This window comes from Salmo trutta, chromosome 22, assembly GCF_901001165.1.
Source record: "Salmo trutta chromosome 22, fSalTru1.1, whole genome shotgun sequence".
Lineage (NCBI taxonomy): Eukaryota > Metazoa > Chordata > Actinopteri > Salmoniformes > Salmonidae > Salmo > Salmo trutta.
In genome coordinates this window covers 28,725,465-28,745,513 of record NC_042978.1, presented here as the reverse complement: position 1 = coordinate 28,745,513, position 20,049 = coordinate 28,725,465, and the positions used below count along the sequence as shown (strand labels likewise).

Sequence of the window (20,049 nt, the reverse complement as noted above, 5' to 3'; positions counted from 1 at the left end):
GTGATAATTATCAATTCAAATAAAAGTGGATGTCTTGCCTGGTTTGCGTATCGAGATTCTCTTCTCTGAGGAGAAGCCATTGGGCAGGACACCAGTGACAGAAGGCCTCATATCCATGTAGCCATTCCTGCTGTCTCTGCAAGGAGGAAATAAGCAGTCTGGTCTCAGTTCAGTCGCCATCAAACACTACACATAACTACTACACACTAGGTAAGAAATACTCCCTAACAAACATTTATGAATCTCCAGAAACATTTACATTTACTGTAAGTATTTTTCTCAATAACAACAAAGAGTAGTCGGTTTAGTGTAGGCGTGTCCTGCCTTATAGACCATGAAAGTACTGTATGCTTAGTTAAATTGGGGAATTTTCCAGTGGGTGGGAGAACAACGGCAGTGGTATTTACTTTTGTGAGCAGGTGAGATGACATAAGCAACAGTATAAACTGTACAGTGAAAATTACAGTATATACCACCCAACTACCACCCTCTCCTTGTAAACATAATGAGTCCACACTGACCCATCTGACCCAGCTGGAGCTGTCTCCCTCTGCAGCATGACATTCCTGTAGTAGCAGTCCTCCCCTAACGTGTCACAAAAGAACATCTCCCTCTTCCTCCTCAGAAAGTTGAGGAGGTCACCGAAGCAGCAATACTCTGTGATCACCAGGGTTGGGCCTGAAGACGAGGAGACAAATAGCCATGGCCAGTCACATGAATGTCATCCACCAAGAAACAACACACTAAAGACAAACAAAACACCTTGAAATATAGACACCCCAAAACAAGTACAGCAAGTTTCAGGAGCACCACTCCTACAAGTACGGCAAGTTTCAGGAGCACCACTCCTACAAGTACGGCAAGTTTCAGGAGCACCACCCCTATATCATAAACATTAATACAACGAATAGTAAACAATACTTACGCCCAACAAGCAATGTTCCCTCACATTTTTGGGGAGCTCTGAGCAAATTTCTGGTCTGCTGAGCTCAAACTTGAAGGTTGTGGAAAATCTCTGCAACTTCCAGCACGCGTTTACATTGAACACTGAGGCTGTACATGCTTTAAGTTAGTTTTAACTGTGGCCAAGTAGGCTACTGTGGCTATTTGATCCTAATGGTGGCGTACCAGGCCTTCCAGTGGCCTACCATAAAAAACTATGGAGAAAATGCATCCCATAATATTTTAATATGGAAATAGCTGTTCTATCATTCAGCCTTCAGTAGCAGCCAATGTGTGGTGTTCAATGTAGGCCTACATTCCATGAGAAGAAAAAAAAACATGCAGGGCTTGAAATCAACCTTTTTATCCACTTGTCCTTCAGACAAGGAGGTGACTGAAAATGTAGTTTTGTTGTTTGATGCAAGAAACCACTTTACAAAATAAAATGTATTATTATTCCCATACCATTATTACAGAGAATCAGACAAATTATACTACCATCTGCCAATTGGCTACTTAGCTTATTCAAGCCTGTCTCAAAATACAACAATACCCCTTTAAGATAAAAAAAAGCTCTTTACCTCTTAATCTTTTCAAAGATGTCTAGAAATGTACACGTTTTGTAGGAAGCAATCACTCCCCTATTACTGACTACAAATGATCTATAACTGGGCTAATAACTCACTAACTAGCAAAGGATATGAACAAAATGTGCACATGTGGCTACATGCAGCTCTCGCTTTGATCTCAAAACAAGTGCATCTACTCACTAAGACAGCTGGAAACTCAGTCCAGTTCAAAGTAAATGGCACAGATTCATATTTGGCAATGGTCTATTTACATATAGGCCTACTGCAGCTCTGATTGGGAATGCTGAAACGGTCTGTGTAGAGTATTGGCTGAGTATGGGCTGAGTCATGTGCAAAAGAATCATACTCCGATGCGTTGTGCCGACAACAAAATCTTTTGCATAGTTCGTTTGTTTTGGTATGTTGCATTGAAAGTGGCTAATATTGAGTGGATTCAATCACAATTGCTACAGCAAAGAGAAACGTTGATAGTGTTAACTAACAGAGAAAACTCTAGAAAGGCTGATATTTCGCCAACAAGTAATACAATCCTTGGTGATAAAAGGGAGGATTGTTCACATTATTACTGTATCTCAAACACCTCTGCCAACTGTAGTTCCCAGATTGATAGTAGCATAGATTAGAATGAGAATAAGCCCTACAGTCCTCTAGACATGCTGCTCCTTACCTCCAACAGTACAGGCTCCCAGCAGGTTGACAATGTTCATGTGGTTTCCCAGGTAACTGAGAACTTTCAGCTCTGACATCAGAGCCTCCTTCTCAGTGGCATGGGCACTGGCTGTGGAAACACCACCAGAACATGATAATTTAAAAGTGCTTCAAAGTCATCATCAAAGAAAACATCACAGGAAGTATGGCCTCTGGCTGGTTTAGTGTAACAAGCATACATAAACTACATGACCAAAAGAATGTGGAAACCTGCTTGTCGAACATCCCATTCCAAAATCATGGACATTAATATGGAGTTGGTCCCCCCTTCGCTGTATAACAGCCTTGACTCTTCTGGGAAGGCATTCCACTAGATGTTGGAACATTGCTGTGGGGGCTTGCTTCCATTCAGCCACAAGAGCATTGAATGAGGTTGGGTACTGATGTTGGGCGATGAGACCTGGTTCGCAGTCAGTGTTCCAATTCATCCTAAAGGTGTTCGATGGGGTTGAGGTCAGGGCTCTTTGCAGGCCAGTCGAGTTCTTCAACACCGATCTCAACAAACCATTTCTGTATGGACCTCGTATTGTGCACGGGGGCATTGTCATGCTGAAAAAGGAAAGGGCCTTCCCCAAACTGTTGCCACAAAGTTGGAAGCACAGAATCATCTAGAATGTCATTGTATGTTGTAGCGTTAAGATTTCCCTTTACCGGAACTAAGGAGCCTAGCCCGAACCATGAAAAACAGCCCCAGACTATTAGTCATCTTCCACCAAACTTTACAGTTGGCACTATACATTCGGCAAGTAGCGTTCTACGGGCATCTGCCAAACACAGATTTGTCTGTTGGACTGCCAGATGGTGAAGCGTGATTCACTGCTCCACTGCTCCAGAGTCTAATGGCGGCGAGCTCTACACCACTCCATCCGACGCTTGGCATTGTGCATGGTGACCTTAGGCTTGTGTGCATCTGCTCGGGCCATGGAAACCCATTTCATGAAGCTCCCAACGAACAGTTTTTGTGCTGACGTTGCTTCCAACTTACTTGTTGGAAAGGTGGGATCCTATGATGGTGCCATGTTGAAAGTCACTGAGCTCTTCAGTAAGGCCATTCTACTGCCAATGTTTGTCTATTGAGATTGCATGGCTGTGTGCTCGATTTTATACACTTGTCTGAACCGTGTGTGGCTGAAATAGCTGAATCTACTAATTTGAAGGGGTGTCCACATACTTTGTATATACAGTGCATTCAGAAATTATTCAGACCCCTTGACTTTTCCACATTTTGCTGTTACAGCCTTATTCTAAAAATTATTACATATTTTTCTTTCCATCATCAATTTACACACAATAGACAAAAATGACAATAAACATTTTTGCTAATTGATTAAAAATAAAAACTTACATATCACATTAACATAAGTATTCAGACCCTTTACTCAGTACATTGTTGAAGCACCTTTGGCAGTGATTACAGCCTCGAGTATGACGCTACAAGCTTGGCACACCTGTATTTGGGGAGTTTATCCCGTTCTTCTCTGCAGATCCATTCAAGCTCTGTCACGTTGGATGGGGAGCGTCGCTGCACAGCTATTTTCAGGTCTCTCCAGAGATGTTCGATCTGGTTCAAGTCCGGGCTCTGGCTGGGCCACTCAAGGACATTTAGAGACTTGTCCCAAATCCACTCCTGTGTTGTCTTGGCTGTGTGCTTAGGGTCGTTGTCCTGTTGGAAGGTGAACCTTCGCCCCAGTCCGAGTTGCTGAGCGCTCTGGAGCAGGTTTTTATCAAGGATCTCTCTGTACTTTGCTCTGTTCATCTTTCCCTCGATGATGAATAGTCTCCCGGTCCCTGCCGCTGAAAAACATCCCAAAAGCATGATGCTGCCACCACCATGCTTCACCGTACAGATGGTGCAAGGTTTCCTCCAGACGTGATGCTTGGCATTCAGGCCAAAGAGTTCAAAATTATTTTAATCAGACCAGAGAATCTTGTTCCTCATGGTCCGCAAGTCAGTTGGTGCCTTTTGGCAAACTCCAAGTGGGCTGTCATGTGCCTTTTACTGAGGAGTGGCTTCCGTCTGGCCACTCTATCATAAAGACCTGATTGGTGGAGTGCTGCAGAGATGGTTGACCTTCTGGAAGGTTCTCCCATCTTCACAGAGGAACTCTGGAGGTCTGTCAGAGTGACCATCGGGTTCTTGGTCATTTCCCTGACCAAGGCACTTGTCACCTGATTGCTCAGTTTGGCCGGGCGGCCAGCTCTCGGAAGAGTCTTGGTGGTTCATAACTTCTTCCATTTAAGAATGATGGAGGCCACTGTGTTGTTGGGGACCTTTCCCAGGTCTGTGCCTCTGAGCTCTATGGACAATTCCTTCGACTCCATGGCTTGGTTTCTTCTCTGACATGCACTGTCAATTGTGGGACCTTATATAGACAGGTGTGTGCCTTTCCAAATCATGTCCAATCAATTGGATTTACCACAGATGGACTCCAATTAAGTTGTAGAAACATCTCAAGGATGATTAATGGAAACAGGATGCACCTGAGCAAAGGGTCTGAATACTTATGTAAATAAGGTATTTAAATTTTTATTTCTAAGAAATTTGCAAACATTTATAAAAACAGTTTTTGCTTTGTCATTATGGGGTATTGTGTATAGATTGATGAGGGAAAAAAAACAATTGAATACATTTTAGAATAAGGCTGTAACGTAACAAAATGTGGAAAAAGTCACGGGGTCTGAATACTTTCCGAATGCACTGTATAGTGTACATCAATGCAAACACACACACACGGTCAATAGCTAGTCAAATACATTTATTCAAATATCCGTGTGTTTAGCACCCATAGTTAGGGGCAGGGGTTCTCTCTGACAGTGTGACCTGACCAGGTCTGATCAGTCAGACACCTCAAAATACACACATCTATCACCAACATGTGTCTCTTTTTATTGCTATATCAAAATTTTTACCATAATTTGTGACGTCTTACGTTTGAGCATTTTGACCGCCACTGTCATCACTGTATCAGCTTTGGACATCCCATAAGCAGTAGCCTCCACTACCTTCCCGAAGGCTCCGGAGCCCAGAGTTTTCCCTGCATGGAAACACACACAGACAGACCAATGTTCACCCATCCTGTTCCTCTCCCACATCCTGGCTCTGCCACCTGTTACCAGGACATGCAGGATCCTGTTTCGGGTGGTTCGGATGAGAAAAAAAAAACTCCAAAATGTCAACATAACGTTTGCTTAGAGGGAGGGGTTGGTGTTCTTTATTAAAGAAAGCAGCTACATTAAATACATCATGCAGTTAGTGTTTGCTCAGGGATATTGTACAAGTGTGACTAACTGGTGAGCAAATAGAGTGTAAATCCATCATTTTGAGACAGGCCCTGGGGATAAGGTATGATGTCACAACAAAGATACATTGGCTGGCTCCAAATAGCAAAACAAAAGACACTTATTTCAACACCTGCTGCTATTGATTGAAACACATAAAATAGACCTAGATAATATTAAAACAAACTGTATATCATACAGTTCTGGATTAGAGATGATACATACAGTATACTGTAAGAGATGTCTGGGGCATCCTCCCTGCTTGGTGATTACCAGTGCTTTTCCTGAGTGTGATGATAGCAAAGGAACTCACCGAAACGCAGTTTGTCCCGGGGGAACTCCCACTCGTGATCGTATGGGAGCTGGGTAGGGTCAATATACACATAGTTGTTTCCGTGGATACCTTCAATGACTTTCCACTGGATCTGGTATTTGGGTTTCTGTGAGGCCAGCAGAGTTATATTAGGATAAGTACAGAGGACACCATTAACCTCACATCAATCGTGGTACTTCAGCATAGAGTTTATTGACCTCTGTGAGTTAATGCGGATCTATTTTTAAAGGTGAGCTACTGTACCTTATCTTTGCCTATGACTTACTGTTTGTAATTTTCCAAGTTTATACAGGTGTGTAACCCTTTGTAGAAGTGGCTGTGATGTATGAGAAGAGGTGAGTTTGGGTAGATACCTGAGTAGAGGTAGTGAGTTTGGGTAGTTACCTGCAGGTACTTGTAGAAGAGCACTATGAGGATGAGGATGAGGAGGGCAGTTGCTGACACTATGCCAATCAGCAGAGGTGTGAAGAGCTCATGGGGAACTGTTCTCTCTGCAAGGACACACACCAGAGAGAGACATACATACAGTATCAGTGTAACGTTAGAGATAGATATATAACAGATAGATAGATAACAGAGCGAGATATCAGTGTAACAGAGATAGATATATAACAGACAGATAGATAACAGAGAGAGATATCAGTGTAACAGAGATAGATATATAACAGACAGATAGATAACAGAGAGAGATATCAGTGTAACAGAGATAGATATATAACAGATAGATAGATAAAAGAGAGAGATATCAGTGTAACCTTAGAGATAGATATTTAACAGATAGATAGATAAAAGAGAGAGATATCAGTGAGGAACACTGATAGACAGAAATCAGTTTTAATGTTAGGCAACATATTAGCCTTTAGCACTGTGCAGTATCATATGTGCTACATTGTTGTCTTTCAGTGATCACTCAAAGGTAATCATATTACTTGAATCAAACTGTGTTTTCTGTATTTTGTTAATTATTTTGTATACTATTTATTACCCAATTCCTTAATTCCCATTCTAGTTGTGCAGCATGCAGTGCAGCATGATGTGGTGGTGCTGCTGCTGTTGTTGTTATGTATAATATCTGTATAATGAGTCTTCTGTTCCTTTGTGTAGCGGTTTGTGATGTGTTATTGTTTTGCTAGCTCTGTACACTGGGGTGTAATAAGCTCTTTAGCCATAAGAGGCTTTCTCTCCATTTCAAATCATCTGAGAATGCAGAGTATGCAGGAACTAATCCTCTGTAAACCTGTTAGTGGCTTTTAAAGCTCTCCCTCCATCCCTATTTTATTCCCCTACAACTCCCTGGGTCCATGGAGGGCTGCGTCCAAAATTCCCACAGCGTCTAAACACTCAGTGCGGCCAAGACTCCCACTGTGCGCCAGACTTCCCTGCACGTCTCCACGCGTCTGTCATGCGCTGCAGAGCGGATCGCTAAAGCCTGGGCACATGGTCCCCCAGGTCTGTCCTGCTCTGCAGAGAGGAGCGCTAAAGCCTGGGCACATGGTCCCCCAGGTCTGTCCTGCTCTGCAGAGAGGAGCGCTAAAGCCTGGGCACATGGTCCCCCAGGTCTGTCCTGCTCTGCAGAGAGGAGTGCTAAAGCCTGGGCACATGGTCCCCCAGGTCTGTCCTGCTCTGCAGAGAGGAGCGCTAAAGCCTGGGCACATGGTCCCCCAGGTCTGTCCTGCTCTGCAGAGAGGAGCGCTAAAGCCTGGGCACATGGTCCCCCAGGTCTGTCCTGCTCTGCAGAGAGGAGCGCTAAAGCCTGGGCACATGGTCCCCCAGGTCTGTCCTGCTCTGCAGAGAGGAGCGCTAAAGCCTGGGCACATGCTCCCCCAGGTCTGTCCTGCTCTGCAGAGAGGAGCGCTAAAGCCTAGGCACATGGACCCCCAGGTCTGTCCTGCTCTGCAGAGAGGAGCGCTAAAGCCTGGGCACATGGACCCCCAGGTCTGTCCTGCTCTGCTGAGAGGAGCGCTAAAGCCTGGGCACATGGTCCCCCAGGTCTGTCCTGCTCTGCAGAGAGGAGCGCTAAAGCCTGGGCACATGGTCCCCCAGGTCTGTCCTGCTCTGCAGAGAGGAGCGCTAAAGCCTGGGCACATGGTCCCCCAGGTCTGTCCTGCTCTGCAGAGAGGAGCGCTAAAGCCTGGGCACATGGTCCCCCAGGTCTGTCCTGCTCTGCAGAGAGGAGCGCTAAAGCCTGGGCACATGGTCCCCCAGGTCTGTCCTGCTCTGCAGAGAGGAGCGCTAAAGCCTGGGCACATGGTCTCCGAGGTCTGTCCTGCTCTGCAGAGAGGAGCGCTAAAGCCTGGGCACATGGTCCCCCAGGTCTGTCCTGCTCTGCAGAGAGGAGCGCTAAAACCTGGGCACATGGTCCCCCAGGTCTGTCCTGCTCTGCAGAGAGGAGCGCTAAAGCCTGGGCACATGGTCCCCCAGGTCTGTCCTGCTCTGCAGAGAGGAGCGCTAAAGCCTGGGCACATGGTCCCCGAGGTCTGGCCTGCCTGGCTTTTTATTTATTATTTGTATTTATTTAACCTTTATTTAACTAGGCAAGTCAGTTAAGAAAAAAATATTATTTACAATGACGGCTTACCCCAGCCAAACCCGGACAACAGTGGGCCAATTGTGCGCCGCCGTATGGGACTCCCAATCACAGCCGGATGTGATACCGGCTGGATTCGAACCATGGACCGTAGGAACGCCCCTTGCACTGAGATGCAGTGCCTTAGACCTCTGCACCACTCGGGAGCACGGCTACACACACTCCTCGTCCATAATGCCCACCCACATGCCAACTGTGTCCAGGCAGCTACCCCTCCTCTACACCATACCAATCTTATCTTCATACCCACACCAAGACAACTCTCTTCTCACTCTTGCTTCACCTGCCGTCATACTCCAATAGTGCATCACACAGTATATAAACAGGATGTTCTAGATAGCTGGATTTGTGGTCCAAAAGTACTCTGTACCCGACCACTGATGACCATTTATGCCAGTAAGTGATGACACATTATCACAAATCACACACGTTTGTGGTATGTCGCTCTGCCTATGTTTACATAAGAGACTCCAGGCCTATATCAGTGTTTAATCTTGAACCTCTATCAATGTGTAAGATCTATGTCAAAATCCAAGTCGTTCGTAAACATTCAGATGAACCAAATTGAGAAATGGTTTGGGTGAGTGTTGATGGTGCGTATAACTTAAACGACCTTGATCCACATAAAGAGAAACAGCTGTAACTCTGCACCTCAGGTTAGACATAATGGGAGAAGGAATGAGCTGTCTGACCTGAATGTTCTTGGTGACCCGGGGTTTATCTGTACAAATTACAGATGGAAAGTAATGTAGTTCATGTAATGTAGTTTAGTTAGTACTGCATTAACGACATTCATTTATATTTCATATTAAGTATTGTCTATAAAAAATATATAATGAGAGAGGCCTGAATGGGATAGCCAGTCTGTAGAGGACAACCAAACACAGACACCTTCCAGTCACTGTGTCCTCTCTAGGTTTGTTGACACTGTACTTAATTCTAATCCCAAGGTAGGGATATCCTAGGGATTAACTCCAAACACATCAATTTAAAAACACACGGACAGGCTAGCTGACACCAGGCCCACATAAACACCCCCAAGCCCCCCACCCCCAAGCCCCCCCAGTTCCAGGGAATGGGTCCAGAGAGATAAGTTGTCTGATCCGGTAGAGTCCGGAGAGTGAGGTGTCTGTGTTTTTCTTATGGAGTCTGCAAAGTGCTCTGCTCGAGGTGAGACAAGGCAAGTCTATGCAAAATTCACCTCTTGAAAACAACACATTTTTACCATTTGTGCGTGCATGTGTTTTGAAAGTGTTTAACCAGGAATAATTGCTGACACTCACAGTCACGCCCACACATACCAGGGTGATGAGCTTCAATCCTATCACAGAGGTACAGACAACACCTTCCCAGTAGCTGTATGTGTGTGTCACCACAACTCACCACTGATAGAGAACAGTGTGAAGTCCTGCTCTCCCTCCACGGTGGCCACACACTCCAGCGTGTGGAATCTTCCTGTGGTAATGTTCAGCCTGCTCTCCACCTCAGTCTTCCCAAAGGAAGGACTCAACAACGTCACTGTGACAATGTCCTGCTCCTCCTGAGTGGCGTTCATCTGGTTGGAGCACCTGAGGGGGACAATGGAACAAACTGTCTACCAAACTAGTGTGACTGAATTTGGATGTTGTTTTCAGTAGCTTTGAGTCCATTGTTTCATGTGGCACTAAACACAGTGTCACGTCCTGACCATACATAGTAAGATGTTATTTTCTATGGTAGAGTAGGTCAGGGTGTGACAGGGGGTGTTTTGTGTTTTTCTATGTTTTTTTTGGGATGATCTCCAATTAGAGGCAGCTGGTCCTCGTTGTCTCTAATTGGAGATCATACTTAAGTAGGGTTTTTTTCCACCTGTGTTTGTGGGCAGTTGTTTTCTGTTTAGTCTTCAGTACCTGACAGAACTGTGAGCTGATCGTTTTCTGTTTGTTATTTTGTCTTTAGTGTTTTTGAGTTATAATAAATTTCATCATGAGCACTCAACACGCTGCGCTTTGGTCCCCTCGCCACGACAGTTGTTGCACACAGCAGTTGTTATTGTAAAATGGACGAATGTACTGTTATGAGTATACAACCGGGAGACTAAGGGTTCACATTAGATCATGGACATTTAAAAGTGAGGAATTTTTGATTGAAATGCAGGTAATTTAGAGTCAACCATCCCCTCTTTCCCCAATTATGTTCACCATGAGTGCCCTTCAAAACAACAGCCAGGTACAGAGAGTCTTTGGACAGCACTGGGGCATGATGCATACGAACATACATTGGTCTTAAATCAATGTTCCCAGATAAAACATCACTGTCTCAGGCTAAATCAATCCATCCCCAACCATGCCAGTCTTCCAGCACAAACTAAAGGAACCCATACAATCCTCCACATCAGCTAAAACAACATTACCTTAGAGGTACACAAAGTCCACAGAGTGAAAACATGTGTTATCCAATATCATCAAGTTACATTATGATGACAGCTATAATGTTGAAAGGGAAAAGGCTGGGGATTTGTCTGTTGTTTAAAGTAGAGCACAATGATTGGAAAAGTAGAGAGTGCCCCAAGCAAGGCTCCACGTTTCACAGCAGCGTATACTGACAGGCCAAGTCACACTTAAAGAACATCTCAGAGCTTCTCCAGTGTATGTGTGTACAGTATGTGTACAGTATGTGTACAGTATGTGTGTGCGGAATGAGTGTGCGGCATGAGTGTGCGGCATGTGTGTGCAGTATGGTTGTGCAGTATGTGTGTAGAGTTTTTGTGTGCGGTATGTGTGTTCAGTATGTGTGTGCAGTATGGTTGTGCAGTATGTGTGTAGAGTTTGTGTGTGCGGTATGTGTGTTCAGTATGTGTGTGCAGTATGGTTGTGCAGTATGTGTGTAGAGTTTGTGTGTGCAGTATGTGTGTGCAGTATGTGTGTGTTAATAGTCTAATAAATAACATGAGCTGGAGCACACTCAGAAAACATTATTTAGTGTGGAGCTGCTGATTAACAGCAAATAAACTGCAAGCTATCAAAAAATAAATAAAGAGAGTCACACACTCTATATATATAAACTCCCAGTAATTTACTGGGTATAAATTACTGCGAGTTTATATATAGAGAGTGTGAGACACTATTTATTTGTGTGTGCCAATAAAGTTGGATGTGTGGGCCAATAAAGGCTGATTTAAACATTGAGGCATTCCAAAGACATTTCATACCATCACCTAGTACCTTAAGTATACAACAAAATCAAATAGACATGGCAAGGGTAACTATAGGCATGTTTGTTTGAGTTGGACAGCTCTCTAAGTTGATTTGATCCTAATTGAAAGTGATTGGATAATGATTAGCCAATTGCCTCTGACTCATTGCCAGTGTTTCCTGGGATTGGTTTTGCCATCATCATTATAAATAACTTCCGAGAACATACTGTCCAATCCCCAAATCATAACGTTCATCTCATTCCAAGCCAACAAACCAATCACAAATCACCTCTCTCCAAACCCTGATCACTTCAGTCCACCAACAAATAACACCTGTCCAATCCCACTTCTGCTTATTCTCTGGGAAGGTCAAGACAATTAAACCATTTTGAAACCCTCTCACTAAGGTCTGAAAAGACGTCTTCTCAAATCAAATCAAATGTTAATGGTTGCATTCACATATTTAACAGATATTATTTTGTAACAAAATTGTTGTGTTCCTAGCTCCAACAGTGCAGTATTATGTAACAATGCACCACAATACACACACATCTAAAAAGTAAAATAATGGAATTAAGATATATAGAAATATTAGGAAGAGCAACGTCGGAGGAAGTAGATAACGGGCTTAATTGCCAAAATCCTGAATTATCCCTTTAAGTCATTACAGTTCAATTTCTAAATTCCCTCAATCTATCAACACAGACCAATCATAGCATATCATTGAGAGTATGTGTGTGTGATACCCCAGTGATCTCACCTCATATAAGGCTGTTCACAGTAGTACCAGGTGATCTGTGGGGCAGGGTATCCCTCAGCTACACATCGCACCTGTCCATCAACTGGGCCATCATGAGATACAATCTCTGGTTTACCTGACAGGAGCACAAACATGTTAGTGTTGATGCCAGGTGAGTATATATAGCATATAAATAAACTGTGATGCTCTGGATTACTGCAGGGGGGGGGGGGGTGTTGGGCTTTAACACATACGTCAAATGGTCTGTGAAAATCTAGTCATAAATGCCATATCATGTTAATGATTAATTACATCATATTGACAGTATGCAGAAGGGAAGTCTCAGACTGCCCATTTCCCAATATAGTGTATGTGTGGCTCCAGGGCACCTTAAGAGAATATAATGTCATGACTTACTGATAACGTAGACCGTAAATGACTGATTGATTGTTGCATCACCATTGGAGGCATAAAAGGTGTAGACTCCACTCTCTGACATTTTCAAACGCACCAGCCTGAGCTCACTGTTGTACCTGGTGATTAAATCAACCACAACATTTTTAAAAACAACTGGTGTTGTAGCTGATTTATTTAAGTAAACCACCTCATGATTAACACAGTACCAGGCTTGGTTCAGAAGCTGCCCAATGATTCTTTACCACCCGAAAATGCACAGTATTACAGCACACACAAAAAGCCCAGAAGCACTAATTAGTTTTTACTGAATTTCTCAGGCAGCTCTGGAGTGTGGTAAAGCAGGGCCAGGGATAGGCTGGCTGATGCATAAAAGTGTAATCATCTCTCAATGACCCAGGGCCAGTTAGGAACCAAAGGTGTTACATTTCAGTGAGAGGGTGTAATGAACATATTCATCATGTGGTAGCCCAGGGCAAGGAGAGTGTGTTTTTTTGTATTTGTGTGTGGACGTGTTTAACTATACTTGTTGGGACCAGAAGTCACCACAATAATAGTAAACTAACGAAAATTTGACCAATTTGACCAAATTTGACCAACTAGGGACATTTTGTTGGTCCCCATAATGTCAAATGCTGTTTCTAGGGGTTTAGTGCTAAGGTTAGAATTAGTGTTAGGGTTAGAATTAGGTTTAGGAGCTAGGGTTAGGTTTAGGCAAAATAGGATTTTGAATGGGACTGAATTTTATGTGCCCACAAGGTTAGCTGCGCAAGACTGTGTGTGTGTGTGTGTGTGTGTGTGTGTGTGTGTGTGTGTGTGTGTGTGTGTGTGTGTGTGTGTGTCAGGGTTTCCATTAGCCAGTAATTGCCAGATTTTGGCAGATATATATTTTTTTATTCCGGCCAAATTCTCCGGGTTTGCTGTGCGGCTGAGGAGGGAGAGAAAGCGAGAGAGGAACCTTGGCCTAGCCTAATGTTGATTGCGAAGATGGAGGCCTTTTTCATTGAGTAAAACAAAAGTTTGAGAGTACGCCTATAGTGAAAAGCCTACAATGCCGGGCTCCAGACTGTGACCATTTAGTCGCATTTTGCGATCCTTTGACTTGGTTGTGCAAGTAAAAAAATTGATTAGTTGCATCGGTACGGGCTACACATTAATTCACCTCACTAAATACATAATATTTTTTAGGAGGTTAAAAACATGATTAGGTCAAAAAGTAAAGTTCATTATCCTCATGATTCCTGTCATGAAAGTGTCTGCCTGCCTGTCCCTGTACCTGTTTTGCTGGGGCCTGATTCTGTGTCCAGCGAGCCACTCTATCTCTCTCTCCTTTCCAGGGGAAAAAAATGCTCTGGGAGAAAGAAAAGTGTTCTGATTGTATAACATTTGAATATCCAGTTGCTGGGAAAACACAGCTATACTGTTGTCACAGATGGAGAGAAGATGTTCTCAGCTTTCTGTTGGTATACTTTCTATTTCTCAACTCTTCAATTATAAGCTCAATAGCAACTATTTTTTTACAGATATGGAGCTAGCGAAATGTGCATTGGCCATTGGGAGTGCATAGGCCTCATTGGACATTTTTTTGGACATAAATGTACTATTACACTAATACATGGCTACTATGAGTGGGTATTATTTTTAGAGTTAGTGATATCGCTAATGTGTTTTGATTTTCCACTTACTCAGGTGGTGAATTAGCCCATGATATTAGAGCACATAAGGATGCAAGCAAAAAAAAGTCAGAAAATATAACAACAATTGCATCATTGTCTACCCACAATGCATGACAATCACTGGATTAGGTTGCACATTCAAATATTTTGAATCCCAACATCACAAGATGAAACAACTTATTTCTTCAATACCATCTCAGTAGTCTTTTACACTGTGAATGACTTTATAAGATGATAGGCCTACTATTTTTTTGTATTGTGTGATGGCACCATTTTTGGGGGGGTAAAACCAAATCATGGGCTGGTGCCACCAGGGGAAAATGTTCATCTGGAACCCTGCTTCAAGGGTAAAGTCCTCCGTATGGAAAAGTTAATGTTGTAGTGAACAAAGATGAGAAGAATGTCGGCACGGCCAAATGCAGGCTACTGTGCAACACACTCTTCAGGTAGGGAGCAATTTTTCTGACATTTTTTTAAATCATTGTTATTATTGTAGGCCTATTTATTAACCCAAACCAATTATTTAAAATATGCAAAACGTGTTTTGTTTCATTCTGTTGAGACATTTTCATTGGCTAAATTAAGTTAGATCTGTCTTTTTAATTGTGTGCTCCGTAGTTTGTTTAAGATGGGTTATAAGTAGGCATGTTGTAAAATAAATATCATTAACTTATTGCTGTCATTTGTTGGGTATGGTATGCACTAGCCTTTCTTGGTAATTCCTCCAATATAGCCTGTGAAGGTATAAACCAGTTTGTAAGTTGCTCTGGATAAGAGCGTCTGCTAAATGACTTAAATGTAAATGTAAGTGCGTAGTTTCATTCTGTTGAGCCAATTTCTTTGGCCAAATTAAGTTCCAACTGTAATGTTGTGTTTACCGCAATATCATTTATCCTGTTTGTATTTTCCAAAAAAACAATGGTTTAATTTACTTTTGACATTACCCAAATAAAATGTAGAAACGTTTGTGAAGATTTGGTGTGGTGTGGCTAATAGCCTATGATTTTTATATATTTTTTAAATTTTATTTAACCTTTATTTAACTAGGCAAGTCAGTTAATAACAAATTCTTATTTACAATGACGTCCTACCAAAAGGCAAACAGGCCTCCTGCGTGGATGGGGGCTGGGATTAAAAATAAATCAAATATAAATATAGGACAAAACACACATCACGACAAGAGAAACAACACTACATAAAGAGAGACCTAAGACAACAACATAGCAAGGTAGCAACACATGACGACACAGCATCGTAGCAACACAACATAACAACAACATGGTAGCAACAACATGGTAGCAGCACAAAACATGGTACAAACATTACTGGGCACAGACAACAGCACAAAGCGCAAGAAGGTAGAGACAACAATACATCACACAAAGCAGTCACAACTGTCAGTGAGAGTGTCCATGATTGAGTCTTTGAATGAAGAGATTGAGATAAAACTGTCCAGTTTGAGTGTTTGTTGCGGCTCGTTCCAGTCACTAGCTGCAGCGAACTGAAAAGAGGAGCGGCCCATGGATGTGTGTGCTTTGGAGAATTAAACAGAGTGTGACTGGCAGAACGGGTGTTGTATGTGGAGGATAAGGGTTGCAGTAGATATCTCAGATAGGGGGGATTTTATAAATAAGCATTAACCAGTGGGTCTTGCGACGGGTATACAGAGATTACCAGTTTACAGAGGAGTATAGAGTGCAGTGATGTGTCCTATAAGGAGCATCAGTGGCAAATCTGATGGCCGAATGGTAAAGAACATCTAGCCGCTCGAGAGCACCCTTACCTGCCGATCTATAAATTACGTCTCCGTAATCTAGCATGGGTAAGATGGTCATCTGAATCAGGGTTAGTTTGGCAGCTGTGGTGAAAGAGTAGAGATTACGATAGAGGAAACCATGTCTAGATTTAACCTTAGCCTGCAGCTTTGATATGTGCTGAGAGGACAGTGTACCGTCTAGCCATACTCCCAAGTACTTGTATGAGGTGACTACCTCAAGCTCTAAACCCTCAGAGGTAGTAATCACACCAGTGGGAGAGGGGCATTCTTCTTACCAAATCACATGACCTTTGTTTTGGAGGTGTTCAGAACAAGGTTTAGGGCAGAGAAAGCTTGTTGGACGCTAAGAAAGCTTTGTTGTAGAGCATTTAGCACAAAATCCAGGGAGGGGCCAACTGAATATAAGACTGTATCATCTACATATAAATGGATGAGAGAGCTTCCTACTGCCTGAGCTATGTTGTTGATGTAAATTGAGAAGAGCGTGGGGCCTAGGATCGAGCCTTGGGGTACTCCCTTGGTGACAGGCAGTGTCTGAGACAGCAGATTTTCTGACTTTATACACTACACTCTTTGAGAGAGGTAGTTAGCAAACCAGGCCAAAGACCCCTCAGAGACACCATATACTGCAGCTCTATGATATGAAGGCAGTGCGCACAGGTGCTCCAAATGACTCCGACAGCTGAATGAGGTGAGGAAGAATGTTTTAGGCCTACCACAATGACTCCTATAATATGAGAATATGATGCTCATCTTTCAAAAAAATATAAAAATTGACAATTTACGAATTGGCCTTTTTCTGTACGGTTATATATGTATAACAGACACAGTAACCTATCAGACAAGTATAAATAAATAAATTAATGTCAGTGTCGTAACATGCCGCAGGCACATCTCTATCTCTCTGGGGCTAGGCCTAAACTTCTCTTCTTTTATATTATAAAAAACATTAAATACAGTGGACACCTAAGCCAGTAGACCTACCCAGCAAACAGGGGACATCCTGATCCGGCAACATTCCCACTATGTCCCTTAAGGGTTTCAGCGCAACGTTATCCCACTAACATTCTGGGAAGGTTCTAAGAACGTCAATTAATGGTACCAAGGGAATGTTCTCTGGGGGACCTTCGTCTAGTTCCCTGTAAGTTCACAGGATGTCATTGAGGACCATGTCAGGACCTTTTTAGGACCTTCTCAGGACTTTCATCTTACTAGTCTTCAGGAAATCGTGTAATAGTCCCAATGGAACGTTCTTTGGGGACCTTTGTTTAGTTTCCTTGAAGTTCCCAGGATGTTACCGAGGACCATGTCAGGAACTTTTTAGGACATTTTCAGCACTTTCATTTTACTAGTCCTTAGGATTTTACATGATGGTCCCAATGGAACGTTCTCAGGTTTGTTCTGGGGAGGTTTTTAGGACGTTGAGTCATGGTCCCCTGAAGGTTTTTTCTAGTTCCTGGTTGGTCCCAGGGACATTCCCGTGGACATTTTAGGACATAATTGGGATGTTGAGTCATAGTCCCCTGGAGGTTTTGTCTATTTACCGGTTGGCCCCGCGGACATCCCCATGACATTCTTTGGACGTTGTGTGAAGGTCCCCTGAACATTCTTGGGGGATTGTGTCATTGTGTCATGGTCCCCTGGAGGTTCTTGTCAGGTGATGGTCCCAGTTGTCTCAGTGTATTTTTATTATATATACATTTTTGGGGGTATTTTACCTTCTTTTTCTCCCCAATTTCAATCTTGTCTCATCACTGCAACTCCCCAACGGGCTCGGGAGGCGAAGGTCGAGTCATGCGTCCCCCGAAACATGACCCGCCAAACTACGCTTCTTAACACCCGCCACTTAACCCGGAAGCCAGCCGCACCAATGTTTCAGAGGAAACATTGTTCAACTGACGACCGAGGTCAGCCTGTTTGTTACCGGTTGGTCCCTCGGACATCCCCGGGATGTTCTTGGGACGTTGTGTCAAGGTCCCTTGAACATTCTTGGGGGATTGTGTCATTGTCCCCTGGAGATTCATGTCAGGTGATGGTCCCAGTTGTCTCGGGAGGCCAATATCTGTCATTTATTGATGGCACTGGATGCGTGAGGGGATGGCTTAATGGGTTATGCGCCCAATGCATATGGATGACAGGTCAATTTCTTTAATGTCTGATAAATTAAATCTTACCAGTCACTTGTCCGGCACCAAATTATCCTAACGGAAACCCTGGTGGATGAGTGTGTCTGTTTGCTTGCGTGTGTGTGTACCTGTGTTGGTGGTTCTGTTTGGTGATGACATGATCAGAGGTGTTCCTCAGCTGCTGGCCTGAGAAGCTCCAGGAGAAGGTGTGTGGTTTGGGATAGGCCTCCATGTCCACATGCAGGGACAGACTCTCCCCAGCACGCACACGCACAGAACTGTTATCTGACGGAGCCAGGTTGATGAAACCTCTATCTGGAAGACATACAACAACCCACAGGTCAGACACATTGACAGTCACCTACATCAAAATACCTTTGACTCTTCTTAACAAAACCAGTCCATTTCCACTTAGGTTTTCAAATGAGTGTTGCGATAGTTTCACATTATGGAAATACATAATACAACCCATTCAAATGGAGAATTTCAATATAGATCAGAAGTGCACTGCAATGCCATATACTCACCATAGACATCCAGCCAGATTGACTCAGAGCTGACCCCCTTCTCATTCTGACCCTCACATCGATATCTCCCAGAATCCTGTGTCCCGACAGAGTTGACTTGGAGTGTAGCGCTGCGGACGTGTGTGATGGGCTCAGTCAGGATACGTGAGCCATTCTCCACTGCCGGTTGCTGTGGATACGAAGCCCACACGGCATCCTGTCAATCAACACCCAGAGATCTATAGAGATTAACCCTGTCTGGTCTGGATTCCTTCCCTCCCCGGCCAGGGGGACAGGAGGGCTTACCATACACACACACACACACCTCAGGGCCCTGAGACTCAGTAAACATACACACACAGCCAACTGAACATCACACTAGTTTCTCAAGATACGGATGTTTCAGACTTGGAGCATTTTGGACTCTCTAGCAAATATAAAAAAGACATTTAACTTTGCTCTATTTCAATAAAAATCTATTTTCCAATCAGTCTATTGGAGAGTTGTCCTATAGGTATCCCTCCAGCCTCCCTGGCCAACCCATCAGAGAGAGGGCAAAGGGTTCTCACTGTGCCCGGCGGAGCGGCCCACTTCAGCTTGATGTCTCCGTTGACGTTGGTGGTGCTGCAGGTCAGGGTGAGATTTTGGCCCCGTGTCAGGACCACCCTCTTGGGCCCACGCAACTCAATCACAGGGGGCACATCTGGGACTGAGTAAAACATGTGAGAATATCAAATAAACTATGTCACGGATACAGTACTTCACATCCCAGAACACAAACACAGGAGTGATTGCATTAGCGCCTACATGCACAGATGCACACACAGTTAATGTTATTTTACCTGGTCGCACAGTCAGATCATAGTTCTGTGATTTAACGAGGGCACCGCCCAGTCTGCCAGTGCAGATGTAACAGCCCTCAAAGGCCTTCTTAGTGTCATCGATAACCATGCCCCGCTCCAGGCTGGCAGCATAGTGGAGACCATTAGGGAGGGCACCGCCATGGCATGGCTCCAGGCGCAGGTTGACCACTCTCGGGTCGGTTGCTAGGCAGGGGATGCAGGCAGTGTCTCCCGCACGAGTCAGGATACTGAACACAATGGTCTTTCTAAAGACATTATCAGGATCTGCCAAAAAAAAAAGACTTTAAAATCAACAGTGTGGTATGAAAACAGCCTCAGGTATTTGGAATGATG

General features: G+C 43.7%; 1 protein-coding gene across 3 annotated transcripts in view; it reads right to left on the bottom strand.

Moving 5' to 3' along the window:
* LOC115158530 (mast/stem cell growth factor receptor Kit) overlaps window positions 1-20,049 on the bottom strand; it is a 38,314-nt gene that overhangs the window by 10,330 nt on the left and 7,935 nt on the right. For 2 of the 3 annotated variants that reach the window (XM_029707602.1, XM_029707601.1), the window contains exons 3-15: window positions 19,696-19,980; window positions 19,423-19,562; window positions 18,875-19,070; window positions 18,476-18,662; window positions 12,772-12,887; window positions 12,376-12,490; window positions 9,824-10,008; window positions 6,238-6,344; window positions 5,833-5,959; window positions 5,171-5,275; window positions 2,200-2,310; window positions 522-678; window positions 39-136 (exon numbers count right to left, since the gene is read on the bottom strand). In XM_029707602.1, the coding sequence (XP_029563462.1) occupies window positions 39-136; window positions 522-678; window positions 2,200-2,310; window positions 5,171-5,275; window positions 5,833-5,959; window positions 6,238-6,344; window positions 9,824-10,008; window positions 12,376-12,490; window positions 12,772-12,887; window positions 18,476-18,662; window positions 18,875-19,070; window positions 19,423-19,562; window positions 19,696-19,980 (1,929 nt within the window). The remainder of the gene's footprint in view (window positions 1-38; window positions 137-521; window positions 679-2,199; window positions 2,311-5,170; window positions 5,276-5,832; window positions 5,960-6,237; window positions 6,345-9,823; window positions 10,009-12,375; window positions 12,491-12,771; window positions 12,888-18,475; window positions 18,663-18,874; window positions 19,071-19,422; window positions 19,563-19,695; window positions 19,981-20,049) is intronic. The other variant, XM_029707603.1, reaches the window with a different exon arrangement.